Here is a 25,684-nt window from a genome sequence, read left to right as displayed (position 1 = left end):
CTGCACTAGTAAAAAACCTGGGATTGCTTTCTGCTTTTATCTGTGTCTTGTCAAATTAACCATAGACAGATGAAGATTTATCAGTTTTGAAACTACACAATGTGGCTTTTCAGCAAACTTTTTTTTTTTTAAAAGCATATTTAATAATGCTAAAATAGTTTTGATGGATGAAACCTGATTTTTCATTAGCTGCCTAATAGGATTCCATAGAAGAGTCTTGGGAGGAAATGCAGAAGGATTGTCCCTAACATTAAGGGTACAGATTCCATAACCTCTGAGCTCAGTAGGAATAAACACTCCCTGTTCATTCCTGTTCTTAGACTATGCCAAATACAGACCATGAGATTTCAGAATAAAATCTGGATTTTATTCTGGAGCAAAATAAATAAGCCTTGAACCACCTGAAAAAAGATTGCATTATTTGGGTTAAGAAGTACCACTACAATTTTTAGAGAAAAAGATGGCATTACATTCCCTCTCGCACCCCTTAGAAAGAGTCCACATATCAGGGTTTTGTAAGTGTGCTCACAACCAGTGAGTTTCCAAGAAAATCTCACAACAAAGTCTGATAAATATTAAAAGGACGATAGCAAGCTTTTAAAACCTTAGAAATATTTGGCATAGCTTTAAATGCTTATCTAAAAGCTGAGCTAATACAAAGGCATGCTGTCTTTGGCTGACACTTTTTGTACAGGCCTGCTCCTTCCTACAACAATGTTCTGTTAATTTTAGAAATTCATTAGTACCAGAATCTACAAGTCAGCACTAATTAAAGTCTTCTATACAATCTATTTCAGGTGTAGATGAAGAGCCAGTGTTAGACCTCTAACAATGCCTCCAGCCCCTGAGATCCAACAGAGTGCTGCTATTCTTTTGCTTAACTACATTTGCTCATTCTTGCATTGCCACAAACAGAGATTAGATCTGGTTTGCACTCAGACCCACTGCATTTATCCAAACATAAATGGTTCATACTCAGACCTCAGGTATGCACGGGTAACTCCTATTCAGCTGAGCCACTGATTTCAACTCCCATTGATGAATTTCCTTTAATTTTAAGAACCAAACAATGACCAAAGTTCAACTGCATAGGAAGCAGGGATGAAGAAATACAACATGCAGTGAATATGAAGACTGTTCCAAAAAAGATTTTGATCCAGAGTGACTAAAAGACATTTTAAGATTATGATGTAATAGATTTTTTTTAAATGAACAATGTTCTGTCATAAAAAATGTACCTCTAAATTTTAAAACATTAGTATCTTTTTTGAATAGAAAAGACAAACATTTCCACTGTAAAAGCAAAATACACATGCAGCTGCTAACCTTTCCACTGTACAGTCCTGTAGCCATACACCAAGATTTTGGTATGACTTCACAATTCTCTGTTCGCTTTCAAATAGCATCATGGAAAACCAGCTAAGGCACACTGTCATGAACAGCTGTGGTTTCCCAGCACATGTTGCAGTTGAGACAGCAACACACAGAGCATCCCCATACAATTTCAGGAGGCTTTAAGCATTCACCCATACAGAATATCACCATACCTCATCAGAAGGCGTCAGGCATCTCCTCATACAGAGTAACATCCCGTCACTTCAGAGGGCTGAAAGCATCTGCCCTTCTTGTTCTACAGCCCAACCTTTTACACCCCTCATGTCCATGCACTGCACCTGTGTGCCCTCTGTTCCCTTTGGTGCTGGGTCAGTGCCCCTGGCACTCCATGGCTCAGTGCTGTCAGTGCTGCTCACCTGCTGCTCACAGCTGCAGCCCCCTGGGGATGAGGCTGGACACAGCCCCACCCCAATTACCACCAACTGTGTGCCTACACTGTGGTACCCACAGTTCCTGCAGGACTGTTGTGGTTTAAGCCCAGCTGTCAAATAAGGAGCACACAGCTGCTCACTGCCCTGCCTGTGACAGAAGTGACAGATTCAGAATAGCAAAAACTAAAAACTTGTGGGTTCACATAAAGACACTTCAATGAATAAAGCAAAAGCTGCAAAGGCAAGCAAAGCAAAGCAAGGAACTGATTCACTGCTTCCTATGGGTAGGAAGGTATTCAGCCATTCCTAGGAGAGCAGGGCTCCATCATAAGCTTGGGAAGACGAAAGGCATCGCAATCCAAACATCCCTTGTTCTTCCTCCAGCTGTACAGACTGAGCAGATGCCATACGGTCTGGGATACCCCCTTGGTCAGTTGGGGTCACCTGTCCTGGATGTGTCCTCTCCCAGCTCCTTGTGCATCCTCAGTCCCCTCAATTCTGAGGAGGTAAGAGAAACAGAAAAGGACTTGATGCCTGATTTTTCTTTTAAAAAAAGATCTAATCTTCTGTTTTCAACCTGTATACTAAAAATCCTAATGAGCTGAGACCTATTTTAATGAGTATTGAGATTTGCTCATAGTTAAGATTTATTTTAATGGTTGTTCCTAATAAGTTGGTATTTGTTTTAATGACTGTCACAGAAGGATTAGTTTTACATAGGAAGTATAAAGAAAATATGTGAAGAGCAGTACACTCTACTGGATATTCTATTTTGTTATTCAAGAGCACTGACTTTGACTGGGATGGGCTTTTACAAAAGTCCCACTTCTGCTCATATCTACTGCAGCATACTAAATTTTCTCCAGGCATTCACTCCTCTCCCTCAGTTGTCTGTTTAGTTTTCTGCTCCCAAGTGATGCTGAAGCAAGCAAACAAGTGCTCATCCCATCCCTATCTAATTTTCACGTGGGTCTGGGATGAGGGACAATGCTGCAATATGTCAGGTATGAAACTTACTTTTTATGATCCATAGCTGACAATAACAATGGCCTAAGCCAATGCTGCATGGACTCAGAACCCTGCTGACAGTTTTCAACTTCCAGTTCAAGCAAGCTGTGTAGAAACCTCTGCCTAAATGCTCCAGTAAGATGCTTTAAGACTGCAGGGTAAACCTCCCTCACTTCTGGAAGGTTTCAGTGCAGTGCCAGTCACCATTTGGAGCCTGCAGAAGGTGCCGCTTATCTGGGAAAGCTTCTGTGCAAGGTGCAGAGCTGCACAGAAGCTGAATCCACCTGATTCAACTGGACTATGAGAATAACTTTACTTTTTTCAGAACGTGATCTGAAATCCTTATCCATCAGATGTGTGTAAGATCTAGATTAAGCATCGCCATCTGGAAAAAGTAAGATCTTAAGTACCTAATAACTAACACTTAGTTAGAACTCCATTACCCTGAAAGATATGAGTCTTCCCTAGTGAAATCACTAAGGGTAGCAAATTGAATTCTAAGTATGATTAATATCAAAAGTGAATTTTAAATGTACATGTAATGAAGGACAGAAAAGGTAAGATATCACCAAATTTCTTTTTAATGGTCAAAGTGGTACAAGAGATTTTATCGCTCTACTATGTTCACCTCAAAAGAAAGAAATAGTTTAAATTATTCAAAGCTAAAAGAGTCCACTCTTTACAAGGACACAACCTTTATCTGTTTGAATTACAGCTTCGTCCTTTGTATTTTCCCATAGCTGAAAATTTCTGACTAGTTCTGTTGGAAATAAAAATGCTTTTATCTTTAATTTCTGTGTTTCAGTACTTATTTTCCTAAAGTTCTTTAAATATTGCCATGCAAATGTACTTATATTTACATTTCACAGACTTGTATCATCCCAGCTACTTTGCTGAATGAAAGAACACTGGATAAAACAGCACAAGCTTGCCACAAAGACTTATGCACAGGCTTAAATTTCAATGGACCAGTCATTTGCCTAAATTTGAATAACTGTGCAGATCTTCATAGCACTGTAGCTGAATTTTTAACATATATTAACTTCATTATGACATTTTCAGACTTCAGATAAAAGTGCATTTATGGTAAGTTACTTGAGTTCTGCAAAACTCAATACATCAGAACCTATGACTTTCAGGCAGAAGTTAAAAAAGAATTTTCAAATCTTCTCCTATACTCCTCTCTTGTCAGTGGGGGGTTTGAGCATTGAATCATGCATATGAATCCAACGGGCTCTCATGAATTTTCTTGACTTCACAATGTTCTAATACACACAGCCACTTTGTTTCAGGAAAAAAAAAAAACGCACAACAAAACAAAATAACCTCCACTATTTCCAGAAAGAGCCTAAAAATCAATAGCTGCTTGATTTCTATAAAGATATACTCATACATGCTGAAGGCCCCCACTTAAATAGCACACATGCATGCAAGGGTAGGTTCTCTACTAGTTTTGTGCAGAGCAGCAGCACTACTCCTGGCCAGTACAAATTAGTGGGCAACATCCAGCATAATGCAGTATCTGGAATTTTATTATTAAATACATGAAACTTTTAATGTCAGGAAATTAAATTCTACACAGTAAATCTCAGCTGTTCAACTGCTTTATCACTGTATATATATTAATATATGAAAAGGGAGATTGTAATTAGTCTTTTGAAGACATGAAAGCAGCTGCCACATTTATATTTATCCAGCTATTTAACTCATGGTTTAAAGTTCCTACTTTTAAATACCTTAATTCATCACTATCTAGAGGAAGTAGCAACCTCATGACAGGCATGACTTTGTTCAATCAAACTTTCCTAAAAATTTTGGCTGACCAAAGGTTTTCCTTCATTTCTGCTTTGGCAGATGGATAAAGCCATTCTGAAAAAATGTTTAAAAACCACAGCCTTTGACCAATACACGATGTAATGTGCTCACATAGCCACCAACACGCATCCAAAGTGACAGATCTTTAAAACAGACATGAATTTTTCATAGGTGTGCTTGAATGAACAAGTTTATCCCTGTGTCATCAATATACAATGGGATTCATAGCCCCAAGAAACCTGAGGAGTAGACAGCAAGACAGCAAACCTGCTTCCTGCTCATCAGCATTCATAGGATACACAGGGCTGAAGTGTATGTTTTCAGCAGCAGTCCTGACCACATTATACACAGCATTGTTAGAAAACAATGTCCTAATGTAAGCAAGTACAGATTCAAGATTAGATGCCTCACAAAACACAACAGCTCTATCAAAATGATCAAAGGCTAATTCCTCTTGTGAAAAAGCATGATGATAGAGCAGAGATTAACATTTGTTGCTCTGTTCACCACCACCAATGAAGAACCCTTACATGATGCATTACTCAGTATAACAGAGAAATCATCAAGTTCTTTCCTACAGAACCTACAAAGTTAAAATAAATAAAAAAAAAGAAAAAAAAAATCTAAACCATACTTGACAAAACCATTTACTACACTGATTAACTCTATCAACCAAAAAAGAAATTGCTAGAAATAATTAATTTGTGATTACTTCCAGGTAGCTAGTTGACAGTATACCACTACTGGACATACTCCAATCACTTTAGGTAGCATTTCATTCAAGGTAAAATGCTCCTAGTTTTAGTAAGCTAACAAGTGAAGAAATTAAGTTAACTGTTGTTTCTGGAATCCAAGGAAGGTTGCTCATCTATTTTAGGTTTCTTGTTGTGGCATTGTATTGAACCACTGACACCTACAGGCATAATTGCATACATTTATTCAAGAAATATCGGTGCAGCTTCCTTGTTATGAGACAAGACACCTCTGAGGATAAGCAGCAAAGCTGCCTTGGACAGCCTGATTTATTGGCAAGGTACACATGAATCCAGTGCAGATGGAAGAGGCACCCCAGTGCATGTGAAGTACTTCTCCCCACTCACCCCAACAAAATTGCAGTGAAGAAGTAAATAAAATTCTTTTGGCATAACCAGGCTTCTCTAGGTCTGTATCATTATCCTGGTTTTGCCCTGATATAAAGAAAAAGTAGGCAACAAAACTGACCTTTATGAATCTCATGTATGGTCAATTAAAACCCCCCAAAGATGCATTGCCTTTGTACCTTCCCTACAGATTTGAAATTCTTACTGCCTCCAAAAACTGGTGCTCTGAGGATGATCAGAGAGTAGCGTGATGTATTATTAAGTAAACTCACTTATAATCTCTGCTCTTACAATTGATTATTTACTACTGACTTTATTTAATTATATATAAAAGGGAAGCTATATTTGGAAAATATTCTAGGAAATATTCAGGGCCCAGGGAAAATTAGTTTGAAATTAAGGAACGCTGCTTACTTCACCTAACTTTAGGCAAATTGCAGCATAGAAAAGTAACTCTATCCCTCAAGAACATGTGTGAAAATCATAAGTAAGTATTTTTAAGACAAGATGTTAAATAATTATCTATCTGGTCCAATAAGAATGAATCTGCCAGACTTTATATAGAATTATGCTTTCTCCATAGTCAATGCAAGCAAAAAAAGGGTACAAATGTAAGTTTCCTGAATGATCTATTTGTCTCTTTGCTAACTTCGCAAGGTTATTCAAAAAAATAGGTAAATGTGGCCAATCAGGCCAATGCCACCTGTAAGATTAAGGGAAGCAAGGTTACTCTTACTTCATTGAAAAAAAACTTATCATTTTATGAAATACTGACTGCCCCAAATCACCAGAGCACCTGTAACACTGCTTATGAAACCTCAGCAGTGGCTAGCCTTGAGTCAGCTTTCTCCAGCCCGGGTGAGGGAAGCATTCTATAAAAATCTACTCATTACCTCTTCTTGTCTAAAGCCAGGCTTCTTGTCTGTCTGTTATTACTTTTCCTGGCATGTTCTGAGGTCATCTTTGGAGCAGCCATCAACAAGCAAAGAGAAACAGCCCCTGCCTTGTGTCAGTGCTGTTGAAGTTACTGCTTGGCCAGGGGAGCCCATCCCCGCCCCTTTCCTCCTGGGCACTGCTCTTTTCCCTGGTTAGCAGAATGACCATCAGCCTAGATGGTGGGAAACACAGCTCTGACAAGGATTTCAAACAGGTAACGCTGAGCTCTAAACTCATTTCAGTCCTGGCAACAATTTGTCTGCAGACAGCACAACAGATTTGTCTCAGTCCCCATTAAAAGCAATTTCATCACCTTTTCAATATGGCTTTGAAAAGGCTCAGGATGGTAGTGGAGCACAGGGAAATCGTGACATTTGGAGCCTATGCCCCCTGCAGTGGTGCTCAGTGGGGATTCCACAGGGGACTGAGAGAGATCAGCACAAAACCATCTGTAACACAACTTATTGGCCTCCTTCTTCGTGGAGGAGGATGTCAAGGCCAATGAAGATCAGGGAAGTTGAGAAGGCCTCTGAGATACCCAGCATTCTCTCACCCTAGCAGGTCTGCATGCACTTGTTCATGACAACAACTCGAAGTTACAAGTTATCGAATGATCTGAACAAATGAATGCGGGTGAAAGTGAAAATCAGTTATAAAGAAATATGCTTTCCCCAAAATGCAGAATCCAGAAAGGTTGATTTTATAAATGAAATGTGGCTGCGAGATATAGAACATGTCCTTCCTTTTTACTGATGACTTGTAAGAAAACAAGGACTGCATACACAAGCACCGTAAGGGTCCCAAACAAGCAAAAATGGGTCTAAATCTAGAGACTTTCCCTATGGAGGGGCCTGACAGCTGGCCTATAAGCAAAGCTGAGTTAATAGAAGAAATAACAATTGATGATTTTTGAGTGCATCCATAGCAAGAAAGAAGACAAGGCCGTCAGCATGGAAACAGATTAGAAATGATATATGAAAATTTTTGTAAGCTAGACTACATGCATAAGTAGACATGTGCATTAAAATTCTGTAAAACTTTTGCCAATTATATTGACATTAATTGCTTTGCACCAATAAATAAGTTATTGTGATGTAGTTAATGACTTAAAATCACGCTTTGTTAAGAGCATATAAGCTAGAGAACAAGCAGGATAAAGAACATTTTTCTTCTTGGACCCTGATCACGTGTATATGTCACATCTGACCTAACAGCAGCATTTTCCCTCACCTATGACTGTACACACAGATATCAGTTACTCCCAGGTCTCTCAATAAGGATACAGAAGGACTTCCTGCAACAACACAGTCTTTCTTCTTTTTTCATATCCAGCTGCAAAAAATGCTGCACATCAACCTCATAATAAATATTGCATCCAAAAAGAGTTGTGACTTTTAAGTATATCTCCTTAGTGCCCCTAAACATGTTTTTCTCAAAATATATAGTCTTGCTTCAGTATTAAAAATAAAAGTGCTGTATGGTACACAGGATCACAAGGTGGGCTCTCACCTCACAAGTAAGCACAGAAAATTAGATGACAAATTTAGCGTAATTTACATTACTGCTGGATTGTAGTTCCATGTCAGCACATTCCCACATCTCAGGTTTGAAAGATACACAGAAATAGCACAGTATTGTTCAATACATATTTAAATAACAGCTGGCAACACACTTTTCAGACAGTTTGTTTCTTTTAAAAGGAATCAAAGAACTTTCTCCATGTTAAATTTATTGCCATATCATGAAAATAAATATGCTCATTCACTTGAGCTACTGTTTTTTTCTTTATTCCTAGGGATCCCATTTCAGATGATCCCGAGTCCTGCAGACAGTTTCCATGCAGGACTCAGCATTCCTGATGATTCAACTTTTAACGTTTCCTCAATAGATAAATAAACCCTCTGATTTAGATCAAGTATAAAAAAATCTAAATTATATTATATATATATACACACACACACACACACTGACTATTTTAGCATTTGGTCTACTGCAAAGTTGATGCTGTAATAAGTACCTGACTTTCTTTTATTTTTGCAAATATAAAAAATTGATGAAACAATGGTAATTATTAAAGTAAAAAAAGGGCAAAACAAGAAAATATTGACACCTGCCTCAGCAATATTAACTACAGCATACATAACATGACTGTGCAACTCCATTACAAAGCACTTCAGCTTTAGTGAAATAGAGTTGATAATTTTCTTCACTTCTTCCTACTCTAACTTCTCTTCATTATTTCCATGTTATGAGAATAAATAGAAAAGTATGTGAGAAAAAGTGTTAATCTATAGTACAAATGCCTTCACCTAAGCAAATTTATGAGATAGGATTAGATGTCTTATAAACAGACCCAGAAATAAAATAACTCATCCACATTGCCCTTTCTTTCACTAATCCTCTTTGCAAAGCGCTTTCTGCTACGCAACTCAAAAAACCTCTAACTCCAAAAATTTGTGGCAGAAAAATAGGGGGAAGAGAGAATATAAAGCCACCAACAATACAGAGATATTTTAAAGCTTTTGCTTTAAATATTTCTTATTATTTAGCCTTTTCCTTGAAAAGCTTTCATAGCTTCTTTGACTCTGGAGAACATCATTTCTGTTCTACACACACAGCAGCTTGCAATGCTGAAAAACCTTTCTTTAACTGTTCCCATAGTAACCAAAACCATTCTTTGTATTTAATTGTTGCCTTTTCAAATATTATCTGTTTTTGTAGCTAGAATCAGTGTGTTCTTCTGCCATCTAAATTACGGATTCCCTGAAGTACATCAGGCATTCATTATAAATTCAGGTTTGCTTTCATTAATTTGTAATTTAAGGCATTCACTACATTTAAGTATGTAGTATTGCAATAATAAAATAATTCAGGAAGAAGAATATAGCTAATAGCACAAAGCTAGATGCATCAACCACTGTTTTGAACAGGTGAAGTTTAGTAACTTCAAATATGAGGAAAAACAAACCTTACTAGAGCTCATATCAGAATTCCCTACCTGAATTACTCCCTTTTTGAACTATGACTCAGCTTTGTGATTAATTTCTGTTACATATCTGGACTGAATTCCAAGGCCTGTGAATGTATTCCTGGTTTTAGGTGATGACATCTTCAAAAAACAGTAGTAACTTCTGAGAGAATACATCACAGAATAATGATTTGCCTGCTTAGGTTTTCTTAAATAATCTGGTTTGTATTGGCACTGTATTTATTCTCTGACTTGAATCTACAGCACAGTTAAGAGAACTGCAAGTAGAGAACTTGCAAATAGCATTTGTTATCACTATTACACACCTTACTTGCATTGTTCCATTTCAAGTCCATCTGCTATCAAACACTAGTTTTATGTGTATTTGTTCTGACAACACCGGTACAGGCTTTAGAAAGTAATAGGTAATTCTACTTCAGAACACCTTTCAGAGTGTCCTTTCTCACTGATCAATAAATTTTATATTCTATCTCCTCCATAAATTACTCCAAAAAGAGTTCACTGTTCCTTGGACAAGAAAATGAGGAGGTTTTTATTTTACCTATTTTAGAGTGCTGAAGCACATTTTGTTAGAATTGGCAACAAATAATCAATATAGCAATGTTTATCTAGACTGTATCTCTGAAAATATTTATATAGAACATCTAAATTTTTCCAGTCAAAAGTATCAATCACTTCCATTCACACAGGTCCAGATAAAGAATACAAAAATAAGATTACAACATTAGATTAAGCTTTAAAAGGGATGATCAAAAAAGGGCCCAAAACACAGCCCTATTTATAGGGGGCTCTTGTAGGACAAAATAACTTGACATCACCTCACCTTTTAGTTCATCTGATAAAAAGGAATTCTGTTTCTTCTGCTCTGCCTTTAAACTGTGTGCACATGACCTTTTAGATCAATGCAATCAAAACATCAAGAAATGTATTCTAAAACAAAACAATGCTTTTCATTCTTGGTTCTCACAATGTATATCCCAGCTTGATCTGTGGTTCTGACTTGAGGTCTCTGTCACTTTTCACCTATGGCTGCCAGGAGAGATGAGCCCTGTTCAGTTTGTATGTCCTAAAGCAGCAATCCGGGCACATATTAAAATTGTACATAAATATGTCAATTTTAAAAAAGGACAAAACTGGAAGTGAGGAAGGAATGCTCCTGAAAAATCCGTATTGAAAAGTCTGGATAAAGGGTTGGGGATGGAGTAGTAGATGACTACAAAAATTAAGAGGAACGTTACCATATTTTTGGATGAATACTCTATAGGCTTTCTGCATAAACAAATGAACAGACAGACAGATAGATAAAGAGTTTTATCAAGAGTATACTTTGTAAGCATGACTAACTAAAACATGGAGAAGTTTACCTCAAAGTACCTCACTCACCTGTGCTTCCCTTGATTTTCCCCAGTAGCTCACTCCTATCTGCCTCCTACTTGTGTTGCTCATCATGGAACTCTCTTGGGATTAGGGGGATGCACTGAACATATAAAACAGCTGATCTGGGAGGAAAAAGGGGTTGTAACCTAGCATATATTGATGTATGTCTACCTGCTTTTGAAAATGGCACCTCACACTTACGATGAAAGCACTGGCCTCTTTTTCTTTTCCCACTTCTATTTTTTTAAGACATTTATAAAAGCTGTACACAAGCTGATGCTGTGGGCTGCTGTGATGAAAGCTCTAAATCTGATTATTACTAATATTAGGTGGATACATCCACAATACATGCTGTTACACATGTAATCAACGTAGCAGCAGCAAATATTTTTTGATGTGCAACAAAAGCTACATCCTACTCCCTTACATAATTATTAAGAGAGAATTAAAATACCAAACCAAAACAATTGAAGTGAAATCCTACCACATCCACAGAGAACTAGCAAATGGACCTGGAAGCACACAAAATACTTTCAGCTTCAGCACAGAAAAAGAAAGCAAAAAAATATTCTTCCCTCACAAACATCTTTTTGAAATGGTGGCTACTACAGCTGTTGCTGATAAAAAGCAGCTGGGCTAGTTGATGTCCCCAGTATAATAGAGCTTAATCCTGCTCCTGGAGCCCAGGAGGAAGAACTTGCATTTGTACTCAATTCCTAACTGTACAAATAGTTTTTGCACCATTTAGCTCTTTTAAATTCACTAGTATTTTGGTACAATATTTTGTCTTCATGGCTTAACGCTACTGCAATATAATTGCAAATTTATGTCCTAATCCAACTGCACCAAAGCTGTATGTGTCCTAGTGTGGTGATGCACAGCCTTTTCACTTTATTTCCTCTGCTTCTTACCATCCCACTTCCCATCTTGCTTTTTGCTGTTTTTTTATGCTGTAGGTATTTTATACATCCCGTATGGTGGCAGTGCAGCCAGTGTATTGACTGGTAAAAAACAGGAGGGTGAAGAGGAGATAAAGAAAGAACAATAGCTCCACTTGTCCTTTTTTAGCAATGGTCTTCCACCTCTGCTATCAGTAAATCCAGGCAGGTAAAAATAACGTATTCAATACTCACTGCAAACATAGATTTTGATAGGTTATTAAAATTACTGCTCCCAGGGCTATTCAGATACATTGAAAAACATACATGGTAGAGAAAGAAGAATAATGGCTCTATTTCTTTGTTACCTCCAGGAAAAAATAAATAAGAACAAAACAAACTGGCGCTTGAGGTGGGGATAAGGAGATTGTTCTTAAAATTATTTTTGTCCCTCCCTAGCATCTCTTTTTCACTCTGCAAAACAGATCAAGTCTTGCTCTTAAAAATACAAATTTTTAGATCATGCACACTTCTGGAGTATCCCTCTGCATTTTGTTGTGCTAAATAAAATGCTAACTCCTCCTGATAGTGTGTGAAACATAGCAGGCAGGTATGGATACTTTTTCACATAATTCCTTCCCTCTAGGATGCAGGTAATCTCCCAACCTTAAGCAGCATGAAGCAGTCTATATATTTTTAAGCAGAATGCTGATTTAACTTACATTTGCTGCAGTGGTATTCCTATTTGAGTCATGATAATATGACTCAAGAGTAGAGTATATTTTCTAACAAAGCCAACCCTAATATATCCACTGCGGAGGATGATGGGTTTTCAGGAATGTTCTGCAAAATACCTGGTTTAGAAAACCCCTCAATAAGCCAGTAATAACACCAGTATTTTTATATTTTAATAACACCACAACAATACCAGTATTTTTCACCCATGAGATTCAAAAGACTACCTGATCATGCTTTCACTGGAATCCTACAATGAGCTGTGAAACAGCACAGCACAATAGTCCAATAGTTACACAATGAAATTATAAATGCAAATCTACCTAGCTTCTCTGTGACATCCCTCCTTCCCCCACCTTCTGATGACAATAAGAAATGCTGTTCTTTGTTATGCTTCAGAGAAATTATTAAATTACTGTGAAAGTGAAACAAACACATTTCTGCTATGCACTTGAACTGTTTTTTCTAGTTCTAATCCATAATACATTTGTCGAACCAAACAAAGTACTTTGCAATCCTAGCATTACACATTACACAATTCCCTCATATTTTTCATTTTATGATGCTTTAATTGTTCACAAGTAATAACATAGTTGATTAATTTTTATATTCGATGTGGCAATTATGTTTTGAAATCTAATTTGTAAGATTGAGGCTGTACCTTAAGACAAACACCACAGGCTTCTAAATTAAAAAACAAATTATCTCCTGGTCCCTCCTCCCCTACCACCCCACCCTCATCTCTTCAGCATTTAGCTAATGCTACCCCAGACCCATGTTTCTGCTGCAAAATGTACAGACCCAAACCTGCCTTAATTTCCTTGCAAGAGGATAAAATACAACCACTGGTCTCAAACAGAACTTCAGGCAGAGTTAAGATACAGCCTATGCTTTTACAGACTAGAAAGTAGAATTCTGTTTCTGGAGTGGTTCCTAAGACTGAGCACTTCCACTTAAGTTAGTGAAAGCTTGAGTTAAAGTAGTTTAACAACTGTATTTGCCCCGATTTTACAGCAAAATAATTGTTGTATACTTTCAAGATTTTGGACATACAAGAAAAAGGTATAAAATGGGCACAGCTAGCACTTCTCTCACTCTTCCCATTTGAGTGAAGTGGGCTTGCTCCCAAATCTTCGGTTCTGCACTTTGAAAACATCTTCCTTCAGTAAAGCTTCCCAGCAAATTCTCTTTAGGCAACACCAGGCACAAGGTGAATAGGAGCTAACACTGCCTTCCCAACTGATGTAGGATGTCACAAGAACTGGCTATTGAAATACAAATTTAAAACCTGATATATGATCTAACTTGACAATCACACTGTCTAAAAAAATTGCTTTTTTGAAATGAAGCATAAATCCAATGAGGCCATTATTTTGGGGACTCTTGGTGCTGCCCCCAAATCAAGTGCCTTCATCCCTTTGAATAGGTTCCTGGTAAATAAAAGCTGTGGATCTCCTTTAATACCTGAAACTGAGGGCATAACAATGCTTGTTCTGAGTGTCTGTGCTGGACATGAATTGAGGCTGGATGAAAATTATGTTTTTTCTTTTAAATCCAAAGTCAATGAGTGAGTCATTCTCTGCATGCCCCACTGCAGTCCTGAGTGGCTTTGCAGTCAACCCAGCAGAGGATGGGCGTGCTCTTCAGGGCTTAAGCAGCTGCTATGTAAGATAACAGAAGACTCTGTAATTTTATTAGAATAAGAAACACTGAGAGTGACTAACACTACAACTTCGAACAGCAGCTCTTCAGGTGGAGGTGTCCAGATAAAATAATTGATTTTCAATTACCTAAGCCTGTCTCAAACATCTCTGCTGCATTACCTATAGTAACCATCCTCCTCAAGGTTGATTGAACGAGGTAAAATTTTATTAACTTGAACTACATCTCCTTTTAGAATTGTCCCAGACATTAAGAAGTTTTGATATATTTAAAAAATAATTTCTATTTCATCACACAGCAAAAATCTCAGCCCAAAATTAAAATCAAAACTGTGTCTTATGGTTCATTGCTCTAATTAAAATTGCAAAAAATACTTGTAATGCACTTGCCAAAAATATTTAGCAATGATTACTCAAGGCCATCAGTTTAGAAGAGTTCTTGATTGCCAAGTCTGAAACTGCCACTTTGGAATTAAGTTGGTATTTGTGGTCTGACTTGTAATTCTCAGTTATGTAAATAAAGCAGACACTTCCAGACACTACAGTACATATAGGATAAAACTTGCACTCTGGAACCAAGCCCATCTTAAGCACCTGCCCATATATTCATGTAAGAAAGGCATATTTTTAAATAAGCTCTATAACCAAATAGTGCAAAATTACTTATCTTGATGTATTTCTTTTGAGGAAATTTGTGGACATGAAGGAAGGACAAGCAAGTAATGTTATTAAAGCTTCCTCTATTTCAGAAACACCCAGTGAAGAACGTGATGATTCACAGAGAACAGAGAAAAAAAGGATGCAAGGGAATGCACAGATTTTCATTTAATTTACAAATTAAAAACATCTTTCAGATCTGATAAATAAATTGATAATCTTACTCCAAAGGACATTTTTTTAGGGTGATGGCTAAAACTAGAATGACATTATGGTATCATAAAGGTATATAATTTAATGTATCTCAATGAAACAAAGAGATCTTGCTGTAGGCAAAGCTGTTTTCTAAATGTCACTGTGATTTGGTGACAAGTTTTTCTTATGCTAACTTCAGATCTAGTTCAGAAACTGTAGTTGTAGATGCAGTTATGTTGTCCAGTGCTTGCTGCTAAAACAGGGGAATTTTGTATTGCCAGTTACTATAACTTCACTGTCCTTTGTGCAGCTAAGTGTTTTAAATCAGCCTTGGCCCCACTCTGTCAATGTACATTACAGCAGCTATATTTTCACTCGGGAAGTTCCATCCAAATTTTCACCACCTGGTGCTCAGAAACATCATCAGCAAAGTTATATTATCCCTACATATTATTATTTCCTCAGTTTTCTTTTATTAATGAAGACTAGCTACACAGTGATACAATGCACTCATCTTACTTTGCAGGTATAATTATCTCAACTAGAAAATGCTGTAAGTTTTCTTGATCCTCCACATTTTGATTCAAAATGACCTCATTAAGTGTCTTGCTTAACATTCCACCCCTGTATCTTTTCGTCAAGTTCAGTTCAGTCACATCAGTAATACTTTAAGGGGGATGATTGAAGCATTCACAGCTGATTGTGTATTAGAAACCAAATCTCTTCTCATAGGAAAGAGAAGGCTTTCCAAACAATGACTACACTTGCAAGGGATCACTTGCAAAGTCCTTGGCAGGGCTATAGATAAAACCTATGTTGCACCCTTCCTCCATAGGACAACTGCCATCATTCCTCTCCCTCCTGCATTATTCACCACCACACAGGAGGAAGAGACAGGAGCTGAATTACAAAATGTTGAAAACATAAGTATGGTAACTGCAGTTAGTTAGTGGCTCTCAAAAACCAGCTTATTCAATATTTGCAACTCATGGTCAAATTAATCTGTACAGAACTGCTAAATCCCTTGGCTGCAAACAATTGCCTGAGATACCTAAATTACATGTGTAGACTGCTTTCCCATCAATCTCACCTACAAACTGATGGTTGCAGTGACTGAGAAGGAGCATGAGAACTGATGATACTCCTGTTCTATAAGCAGATACAAGGTTTCTTCCATATTCACTTTGCAGTGCAATTATATTTCCTTTGCACAACTGTTACCTATAATTGATTTTACAAAATCATTCACATTTTTGCAGCAAATGGACACAGGGAAAAATATTAACAACACAGTCTGGTTTATTGTTCTGTTTTTCCTCAAAGCAAGAAGAAATAAGTTACCAATTTGAGCAGCCTAGACAAGAGCCAATGTCAGGTAGTAGTTTCAACTAGTTAGCAGACAATAAAAAAAGTGTAAATACTGTTTTTTTACTATTTTCTGAAAAGTTTCCCACATCAAAGGAGACATGAGTACAGCAAAATAACTTCTTTTCCCGTTATGTGTAAAAAGCAATACAGGATGCACAAGGAGACCATGTGACAGAAAACACAGAAAATAGAAATTTTCAGTTCCCCTTCAAGTCACTAAATAGAACTTAAAGACTAAATAGCAAAATAGATAAAAGAATGCCAAAGTAGACCGCTGACAGCATAAACACACTGTTTATGTTTACTCCATTTCAAAGTATCTGCTTTAAAGAAATGGATAGAAATGCTACCTCTCCTACCTGTTATCACTAAAAGGTAGTACTGGAGAGCAAACTGCCATCCTGCTATATCTCAGGTTTTTCAGCTGTGCTGGAACCACAGCTTTCAAAGTATGGCCATTCCAGAGCAACGCTGGGCATCACTATTCTCTTCTCCATCCTCTCACCCAAAGAATGACACATGCTTCCATAGCCCATTGTCCCAATCAGCCAGAATCTGAAACAGCACAATCATCTCTTCTCTGCTTTTCCAAACAGAAAAGCATTCCTGTTTCACATCACTGAAAGATGCCTTTTTGAAAGGACTGCCAGAGCAGACAGGAATCGTGATGTGGACACCACTGCCTGACAGCCTGGCTGCTTAGAGACCACACTTCACATCACCACTGAGGGGCTGCTAAGGACTTAAGTGGTGCTTGAGATGGAAAAATGTGATTTTTAGGCCACAGAAGGACTTTGCCATGGAGGATGGAGTGGCAGGGTGGCCTGGCTCCAGGCCTGGCACATCCTAGGTAATGCATTCAGACAAAGGTTCCCACTTTGGCAAAGCATGTACACATTCTGCTGGTATCACCTCAACCCCTTGCTTACACCTTAATTCAGGCAGAGGCATATCTCAATAACAGGATCATAACAGAAGCATCAAAAATTACAGAGGTAATATAAGATCACTGCTGCTTTGAGGGGAAAGAACATCTTCCCTGGGATTTATCAAAAATTTTTTTAAAAAATTGTAGCGAAAAAAATAAAAAGAAAATCCACAACTGATTAAGTGAAGAATAATACATAATCAACTTGGTTTGAACTTCTTTTGAAAGGAATTAGGCAAGGCTTCAAGAGTCAAAAAAGATTACCAATCTTCTGATGCACCAATTATATACCTAAAACTTGAAACGCTGAGAAAGGAAAAAACCTAAATTTTGGAATATGCTTACTGCAGCTAATAAATTCAGTCTCTATATGCACCAAAATCTTCCTAGATGCCAATCTGTATCAGTACCAAAGTCCTGGGTTAGCATCTGCACTAAACATTGCTGTACAGAATGGCATTAGAGCTGTAGCTCTCCCCCTTAGCAGCCTGTTTCCATCAGCAAGCACCCAAGTAGTCACTGTGATTTCAAGAAGCTTTGTCATGTATTTGATCTCACACTAAAGAACTTTCTCAGGTAAGTACAGTTGCAAGGTGCAAGTGAAACAGCTTTGGCACAGACAGAATATTGAAAAGACTCACTACACAGGCTCATTCAGGCATTTACCAGAAAAAATCCAACTTGGTCTTAAGAATCTGAAGAACTGTCAGTGATCGGTGATATCTAGAATCGTAAAATAAAATCACTGACTGTGTTTGAGTTGGAAGGAACTTTTAAAGGCCAAATCATCCAATCCTTCTGCAATAAGCAGGGACATCTTCAGCTAGAACAGGTTGCTCAGAGACCCATCCAACACCCCTTGAATGCTTCCAGGAATGGGGAATCCATGACTTCTATGGGCAATGTGCTCCACTGTTTCACCATCCTCACTGTTAAAGCCTCCTTCCTTAGATCCAACCTGAATTTACCTTCTTTCAGTTTAAAAACATTGAACTCATCCTATCATTTTTGTAGGCTCTTCATCTGTAAATCCCTCCTAAAACTCAGGAAAAATTATTTCTGACATGAAAAAGAGTTGTCAAATTACAGTGTCTGCTTCATGACATAACAAGATCTGTAGCTCTAAGAACACTTTAACAGCAAACAATATCTTTAAGTAAAAATCAAAATCAGAAATATGACAGCAGCTGAAGTACTAATGCACAAACCACCTTTAAATTAGCCAGCTCAGAGGGTTGCATGTTGCCATCACTATTCTGAACAGCAGGACAGTCATGTCCAAAGAAACAAATCAAATGAAGTAGACAACTATCAGCTTAACTTTAAATCTGATTAAAAAATGGTGCACCTGAAATTCACTATACTTTCTTCATGCACTAGTAGCACATGAATGGTTTTCTATGTTTACCTATGAACATCACACAGCAGAAGAACATTGTCTGCTCCAAGATTTGTGTGTCTTTAGACACTTCTTTTTCCCCATTGCACCTTGTAGGTTGACCTTTCAGCCCTGGAGTTTGCCCAGTGAAGCAGAAGCTAAATTCATTTAAAGCATAATGTACAGTTCCCTGGGCCATGTATTCCCTCCCATGCTCCCTTTTAAGAACTTGAAATTGAGGTAAGGATTCCTCATGCCATTGTTCTGTGCCAGCAGCTGATTTATTTATATTAGAATTCAGATAGGAAGGACTAAAATTAGGACTCTGTAAGCAGAATTCACTGTTCAAAATGTTCCAATTGTTTTAGCATCTGGGCACCTTTGAGAACAACTGACTGATGTATCACTATGGCAACACAAAGAGGCCTCAGTAACTGGAACTATTAAGACAGCAAAAGGTTTTTAAGGCTTGTATTTTTACAAAATATAGCAAAGCTAATGCCACACCCTAGTCAAAGTGGAGGGCTGAGAAAATAAAATAAGGAAGACCTCACATTTCCTGTTTGTCATCCTAACCTCACAGTGACCATTGATTATGCTGTGCAAAGGAAGACAAAAACCACAAAGGCATGCTCTTCCCCTTGCCAAATCCATTCCTGGTAATAACTGAGGTAGGAATTTTGCCTAGTGCACAAGCAACAAGTCAGCAATTACCTAGGTATCACTATGAAATTACTCCCCAATGAAATGGTTTGAGCTTCTAAGAAAAAATACAAGGCAGGGAAAAAAACCTGGCCCTTTACTCCTGCAATCCTGATAAGAACTTGTCACAGACACTTAAAATCTCATTAAGATTTGCTGCTACCACTTCTGGCACCATTTGCTGCTTACAAAAAAAATACATTAGGCAAATACATTATTTAAAGCCACTAAACAGTTTCTTTCTAAAACAAAATAACATCATTAATCAAATATTATACAAGTTATACAAGTAGCATTAAAAGCCTTTTTTTCCCCCTGCCCAGTCTTCACAGCTTCTTGTGTCCTGAATGTCTTGGACGTAATTTTATTGTGCCATACAAGAGAATTATTTTTAGCTATTTGTAACTGTTTAACATTTTATTATCATTAATATGCATTTTATCTGGTTTGGATTACAGACTTTCTTATGTTGCTTTAGAAAGCATTAGTTATTCTAAACATACCCTGTCCCTGTAGGGCCTGAAGGCAGAAACTTCTCCCTACAGGACCCCGATGGCTGCCTCCTGCTCAGCCCTCTGTGATACGCACAATTTTTGGACATGCAAGCCCAAACCATATAGGTACACAAAGATAAGTATAAAAATCAAAGCATCAATGTCGTTTTCTACATGAATTGAGTATCAACAACTATAATTCACACATGCAGACCAGCTCATATGTGGAGTCTGCATTCCAATCAATGGAATGCAACAAACACCAAGGGCACATTTGCATTGGAGACAGATGACACTGGGATACTTAGACACAGGAATTAGGATCTGTTTTGCTTCTATTACCTGGATATGAACTAAGCTATCTGCATGTAGAAAGCACAGGGTGAAATGCAAGATCAGTATGCTGAAATTTCATTCATAGTGCTGGACATTTTCCTGAAGCTGCATGCTTTCACCTCCCTACAATTACTTTGAAGGTTTCCACAAATTTTACCAAATTACAGTTGTGAACCTTTTCCAGCAAGATGGTTCTGTTTAATTTCAAATATACTTATTAGAAATGTTGGCTTAAGACACTTATGCACTGATACAGTTCAAACCCATTTAATTTGTTTAAGCACAATCTGGTTCCTCACTGAAAGAATTCCAGGTCATATTTTTAAGCATTAGTATTGGAAGAGTAGCAAAGGTTAGAGCATGTTTCTGAGACCTCTGAGTGCTTATGAAAGTTATGTCTGTGTTCTTTGAGGATAACACTAATCAGGTTGTAAAACAAAAGAAAAATAAATAAAAACCCAAACATGCCAAAAATCTGTGAGGTAGCTTCATTCAGCACATGCTAAACAGATACCAGAGTTTCTTACTTTGAATTCATAAGAGAATCTCATCACAGTAGATGAAAAAGCCAATCAAACAAAAGTGCAGGTTTCCCTTTTAGTGAAGACAAGAAAAAATGTTCTATGCTGCTTTGAACTAACCAGAAAGATTACTCTGGATTTCAGCACAGCATTTTAAATCCACTGCCTCTCCAATCTCTTGGTATTCAGAGAACCACACAACAGAAGCACGACAACAATTAGATGCCCACAGCAGTTCAAACATAAGGCCCTTGGAGTAATACCCAGACAGTAGGTAACATATTGTGTTAAATTTTAAATACAGGTAGTCTAGATGAAATGGGTTTATCACCACATTGCAAAAGATACCACAGCCAGATACAGACTTAAGTCATAAATCTGTAGCAAGATCACAACCCGTCTAATCTACTCTAATCCACCAGTGGTGTTTTGGATGATTCAGGGATTTTGTGGATGTGGGGGATGTTTTCATTTTCTTACAGTAATAGGCATGCAAGCCAGGACTCCACAGACAATTTTAAAGCTAAAATTGTACATAGCAAGAGAAGAAGAAACTAAACATAAATGAACAGGAATTATGTTATCTATTGCCATATTTTTAATACCTTCCACACTTTAAAAGGCACAGACCTCAAATTTGTGTTGTGATAAAGCCTTACAATTGTGTTTTCTTTCTTTTCATGAAAACAAAATTACTTTTATTCTCCAAGGACTCAGTCATTAAGAAATAACCATCCTGCCTGGTATTTGCCAAGGCAAATGTTACTGCACAGTCTGATTTTCATCTAATGCAAGATACCAAAACACATTGTAATTAAGTAAACAAAATTTCCCTAGAAGAATGCACTACCACACTTTTGAAGATGCCTCTTGTGTCACAGAGGTAAAATGGTCACTGGAAAATACTGAAATACAGCAGATGACGTGAGCCTATACAAATCACCTTCTTTATAAAAATCAACTACTTGCAAGAATGGAAGGACTATTTAAATAAAAAGAATCACTTTATCAAACCTGTTTAAAAGTCAGTTTCCTGGCATATAAAGGCCCATACCCTCTATATATGTCATTACCAAAAGTCTTGGGGAAAAAATGTAGGCTAATGAACAGGAGCAGCAGCTTAGCCTCAGGCCAGTTTCTACTTTTGGAAACACCTATGAAAGCCCAGATGAAAGAGAAAGGAGGGTGTGTATGCATATCCATGAGAAGGAATCTGGCCTGGTGTTTAAATTGCACTTGTAAAAGATCATGTTATTTGAATAACTCACTGTTTGGACACATCAGGCATTATCATCTGTTCTTTTTTCCTTGCATCCACTGTGGTCTCTACAGGGGTGAGTACTACAGCAGCACATGACACTATTGACTGGTAAGAGTCCTCCCGGCACACTGCAAAGATAAAAAGTATCAGTGTTAAACAGTAAACTCAGTTTCCACTTGAAAGAAAGAAAAAAGAAAAAAAAGTACATATATATATATATATTCCTACTGTGATAAACACCAATGCAAACAATAATCAGGCTTCACTGTGGCCACATGCAATGAAAATGCCATTATTTTTCACATTTCTTAACGTGCTTGCTTTGCACATTTTGTGCCACTGACTGATCAGTCACTAAGTTTTACCTAGCACAAGATCTGCTGTCAGTCTGATCTAGCTGTGTCTGAGTCCTAAAAGGACTCATGTTTCATAAATGACATCAGAGTATGATTCACTTCTTAGATATATTTTTCAACACAGACTGAAAATAAGAGAGAAAATAAAGAGTGGTTTCTAGGCAAACCTCCTACCTTCAAAAATTTTAGACTTTTAAGAAAATAGATTTAAGAAAATCTAATTAGTGATTTATTTTTTCACTTTTAACTGTTATGATTCATTTTACTCCAAAAAGGCCAAATCCAAATGGTCTAGAAGTGGTATGTGATATACTGACTCATGCTTTCCTTTGTATCTGTATTACGGTGCTGAATGTTACAACTTAGAAAATATTTAGAGCTAGAAGAATGATCATACACTTGAGCTGAGCATTTGGCTCAATTAGAACTAATAAACGAATATCCAACAGTTTCTGACCTCTGAACAGACAATTATATCTACTACAATTCACAAACATTCTTAAATTCTAAATTTCAAGTGGTGCTAGTAATTCAGCTTTTAGCAGTGACCACTCCTACTGATTTTCAAGCGATAGATTTCCTTTACAGCCAAGGCATGAAACAAATGAAAGCTGGAATTAAGAGTTGGTTGCATTGAACAAAGCACGACAGCTTCTTATCTTACATTTGGTACTTTAATGTATTATATACAAGCAAGCAAAAATGTGGGGGCTATGTTTAAACAGAAAGACACACCGTATTTTATAACATACAGAACTCTTTCATGAAGAGTGAACACATGCCCACAGAGCCAATAACATAGCCTGTAAAACCAGAATGACTGTGGCAAATTCTGAGCAATTCAAAACCAGGAAGAACACATTTCACAAGTACATACATTTGTGCAAGATTGGTACAGCTGGGAACATTCAACTGTGGCATTGATTTATTATTATTCCGTTCTCCACAATCATGTGCCTCCTTCCTGTCCACAGACAACACCTTTGCCATAGCCTCTGCTCCCCTTACAAAAGGAGTAAAACTGGAGTAAAACTTCATCCCATCTTGACCTGACTAGGTCAAGAACAACCAACTGTGCCATTTTACCCCGAGGCACAAACTACCTTCAGCCCAAACTCAGCCCACACCATCAGACACACTGGTGCTCCACAAACACCCTGAAACACTGACAGGAACAGATCAGGTCGGGGCTGGATATTTCTACAAAGGTCTTTTTCTGCTTTCTGAGCAGTTCTGAGCCATTCAGCAAGCAGCACAAATGGCTGGAGCACAGGCAGCTCTGTCAGAAAGGAAGCCTCTTGGGGAGTGCTTGTAATTGCGTTTAATTTATCCGATGTTTTCCAGCATGGTTTATGTTTGTGTTTTAAATGCTAATGTGCACACTGTGCTAAGTAACTAAGCCACCTAAGATGCCCAGTATCTTGCCTTACCTTCCTTTTTTCCTTTGGAACCAGCATTACTCAAATACTTTGTCATTATCATAGACACACACTTCCAAAAGACAGTCATACACAAATTGAACTTGCTACATTGACTGCCGGCATGCAAGTAGGATTTTTGTTATAGCTTGATGCTCAACAGATTAAGATGAAACTAATGCAAAATACATTGAACTAAAGAGACAGCATAAGAAAAAATGGAATTTTTGGTGATTTTACATTCTACTATGTTATGTATGACCAGTAGACCATCTACTAGCATGATTCTGCTTGGTAGGCACCAAGGAATTTACAAAACAGCATTTTCTCATTACAACCAGTGACTGAGTATGTGCAAAAGAGAACATTCATGTCTGTCTGTCTCTTTATTTACAGTCAAAGAATTGCAAAAAAACAGGCTTGTCATCGTACACCAGTGATATTCAGCACCCGAGTTTTAACCAGAAACACTGGTAAAACAGAGCATAAAGGATGAAGCAAATACACATTTTTCTTCAGAAGACGTTTATTATTACTAGAGTATCAAGTTATTACTTTAGAACAAGTGACAAGCATCACAGGGGAGGGTTTGCTTAGATCAGGCACTGTCCATCAGAGCAGTTACAAAAAAATGATAAAAGAGGGAATCATGAGTAACAAAGAAGACACTGCAAGTCTCCCACTCTGTACAGATATTTCATGAATGAATAAAACTGTGAAACTGCTTTTGTTTAATAATTAATGCTATACAGGAGTTGTATAATCCCCTAATTTACAGCTGAAGACAAACCCCGTGGTCATCCATTGATTGCAGCTCATGGAATGCATTATCCCCCCATTCTAGACAGCAATTCTCTTTGGTCTCGCTTTTGAAAATCACTACAATTCCTCCTTTTTATCTCAACTCTCTGTGCACAGTCATAAGTCATTATGGGACAGTATAATTAACTAAAATGTCATGAAGTAGTGATGGCATAGCAGCAAGTAATTTTCACCTACTGGAGTGTATGCTCTTGCTATCTGTTCATAACTTGCATTAAAATAATGAGAAGGTGCTTGAATGTGGACTCTCAACTTTAACACTGACAGGGATGGGCACTGTTTTACTTAAGACTTTTTGCATTTTACATTTCAATCTCTTAAACAAAGCTTCATTTCTACAACTTCATTTTTTAATCTATGAGTGGCTGATGTTACCCCAAAAAAGACCATTCATGATGTCTACACACTGTATTCTTTATGAATTGAAATCTGTTCAATCCTCAAAATATCACAACCATCAGAAAAACAATTACTCTAAGGGATCGCTCCTTTTAATCATAAATCCTCTCACGTGTTAAATTTGTTCCTTAACATCCAGCAAGAACTTAAAAATTTAGCCTTCCCACATGAAATGGTAAGGGAAGCAGAATTTTCAGTCATCTGAGTTAGTGTTTAGCAAAGCAATCAACGTAATCAGCTGTCTCAGCCTACTACATTATTCCTGATGCAGAATTGTGGAAAAAACTGTGCAAGTTACCAACAAGGGGAAAACTCAACTAATTTTATACTACCTTTAGCAGTTTCTTTAAGATACTAATGCTTAGTATCTCAGAATGTTTTATACACTGAGCATCTTCAGGAAAAAAAAAAACAATTTGCATGCAAGTGAGATGGTATTTTTCAGTCCTTTATTCGCAACTCAACCATTACACGAACAAGCTGATAATTGTAGTGAAATAACACAACCAGAGGAATATCTACATGTTATCATTAGAGAAACACATTTTTCTTGGTGAAATAAAAGACACTACCTACAAATTACA

At 37.4% G+C, this 25,684-nt stretch overlaps 1 protein-coding gene across 6 annotated transcripts in view; it reads right to left on the bottom strand.

The window, feature by feature from the left end:
- CCSER1 (coiled-coil serine rich protein 1) overlaps positions 1-25,684 on the bottom strand; it is a 612,090-nt gene that overhangs the window by 435,272 nt on the left and 151,134 nt on the right. For all 6 annotated transcript variants that reach the window (XM_050973794.1, XM_050973791.1, XM_050973790.1 and 3 more), the window contains exon 5: positions 22,113-22,233. In XM_050973794.1, coding sequence (XP_050829751.1) covers positions 22,113-22,233 — 121 coding nt within the window. The remainder of the gene's footprint in view (positions 1-22,112; positions 22,234-25,684) is intronic.

The sequence above is a fragment of the Serinus canaria genome, chromosome 4, assembly GCF_022539315.1.
Source record: "Serinus canaria isolate serCan28SL12 chromosome 4, serCan2020, whole genome shotgun sequence".
NCBI lineage: Eukaryota > Metazoa > Chordata > Aves > Passeriformes > Fringillidae > Serinus > Serinus canaria.
Note: the sequence above shows the minus strand (reverse complement) of the source record. Positions and strands in the feature narration are given on the sequence as shown.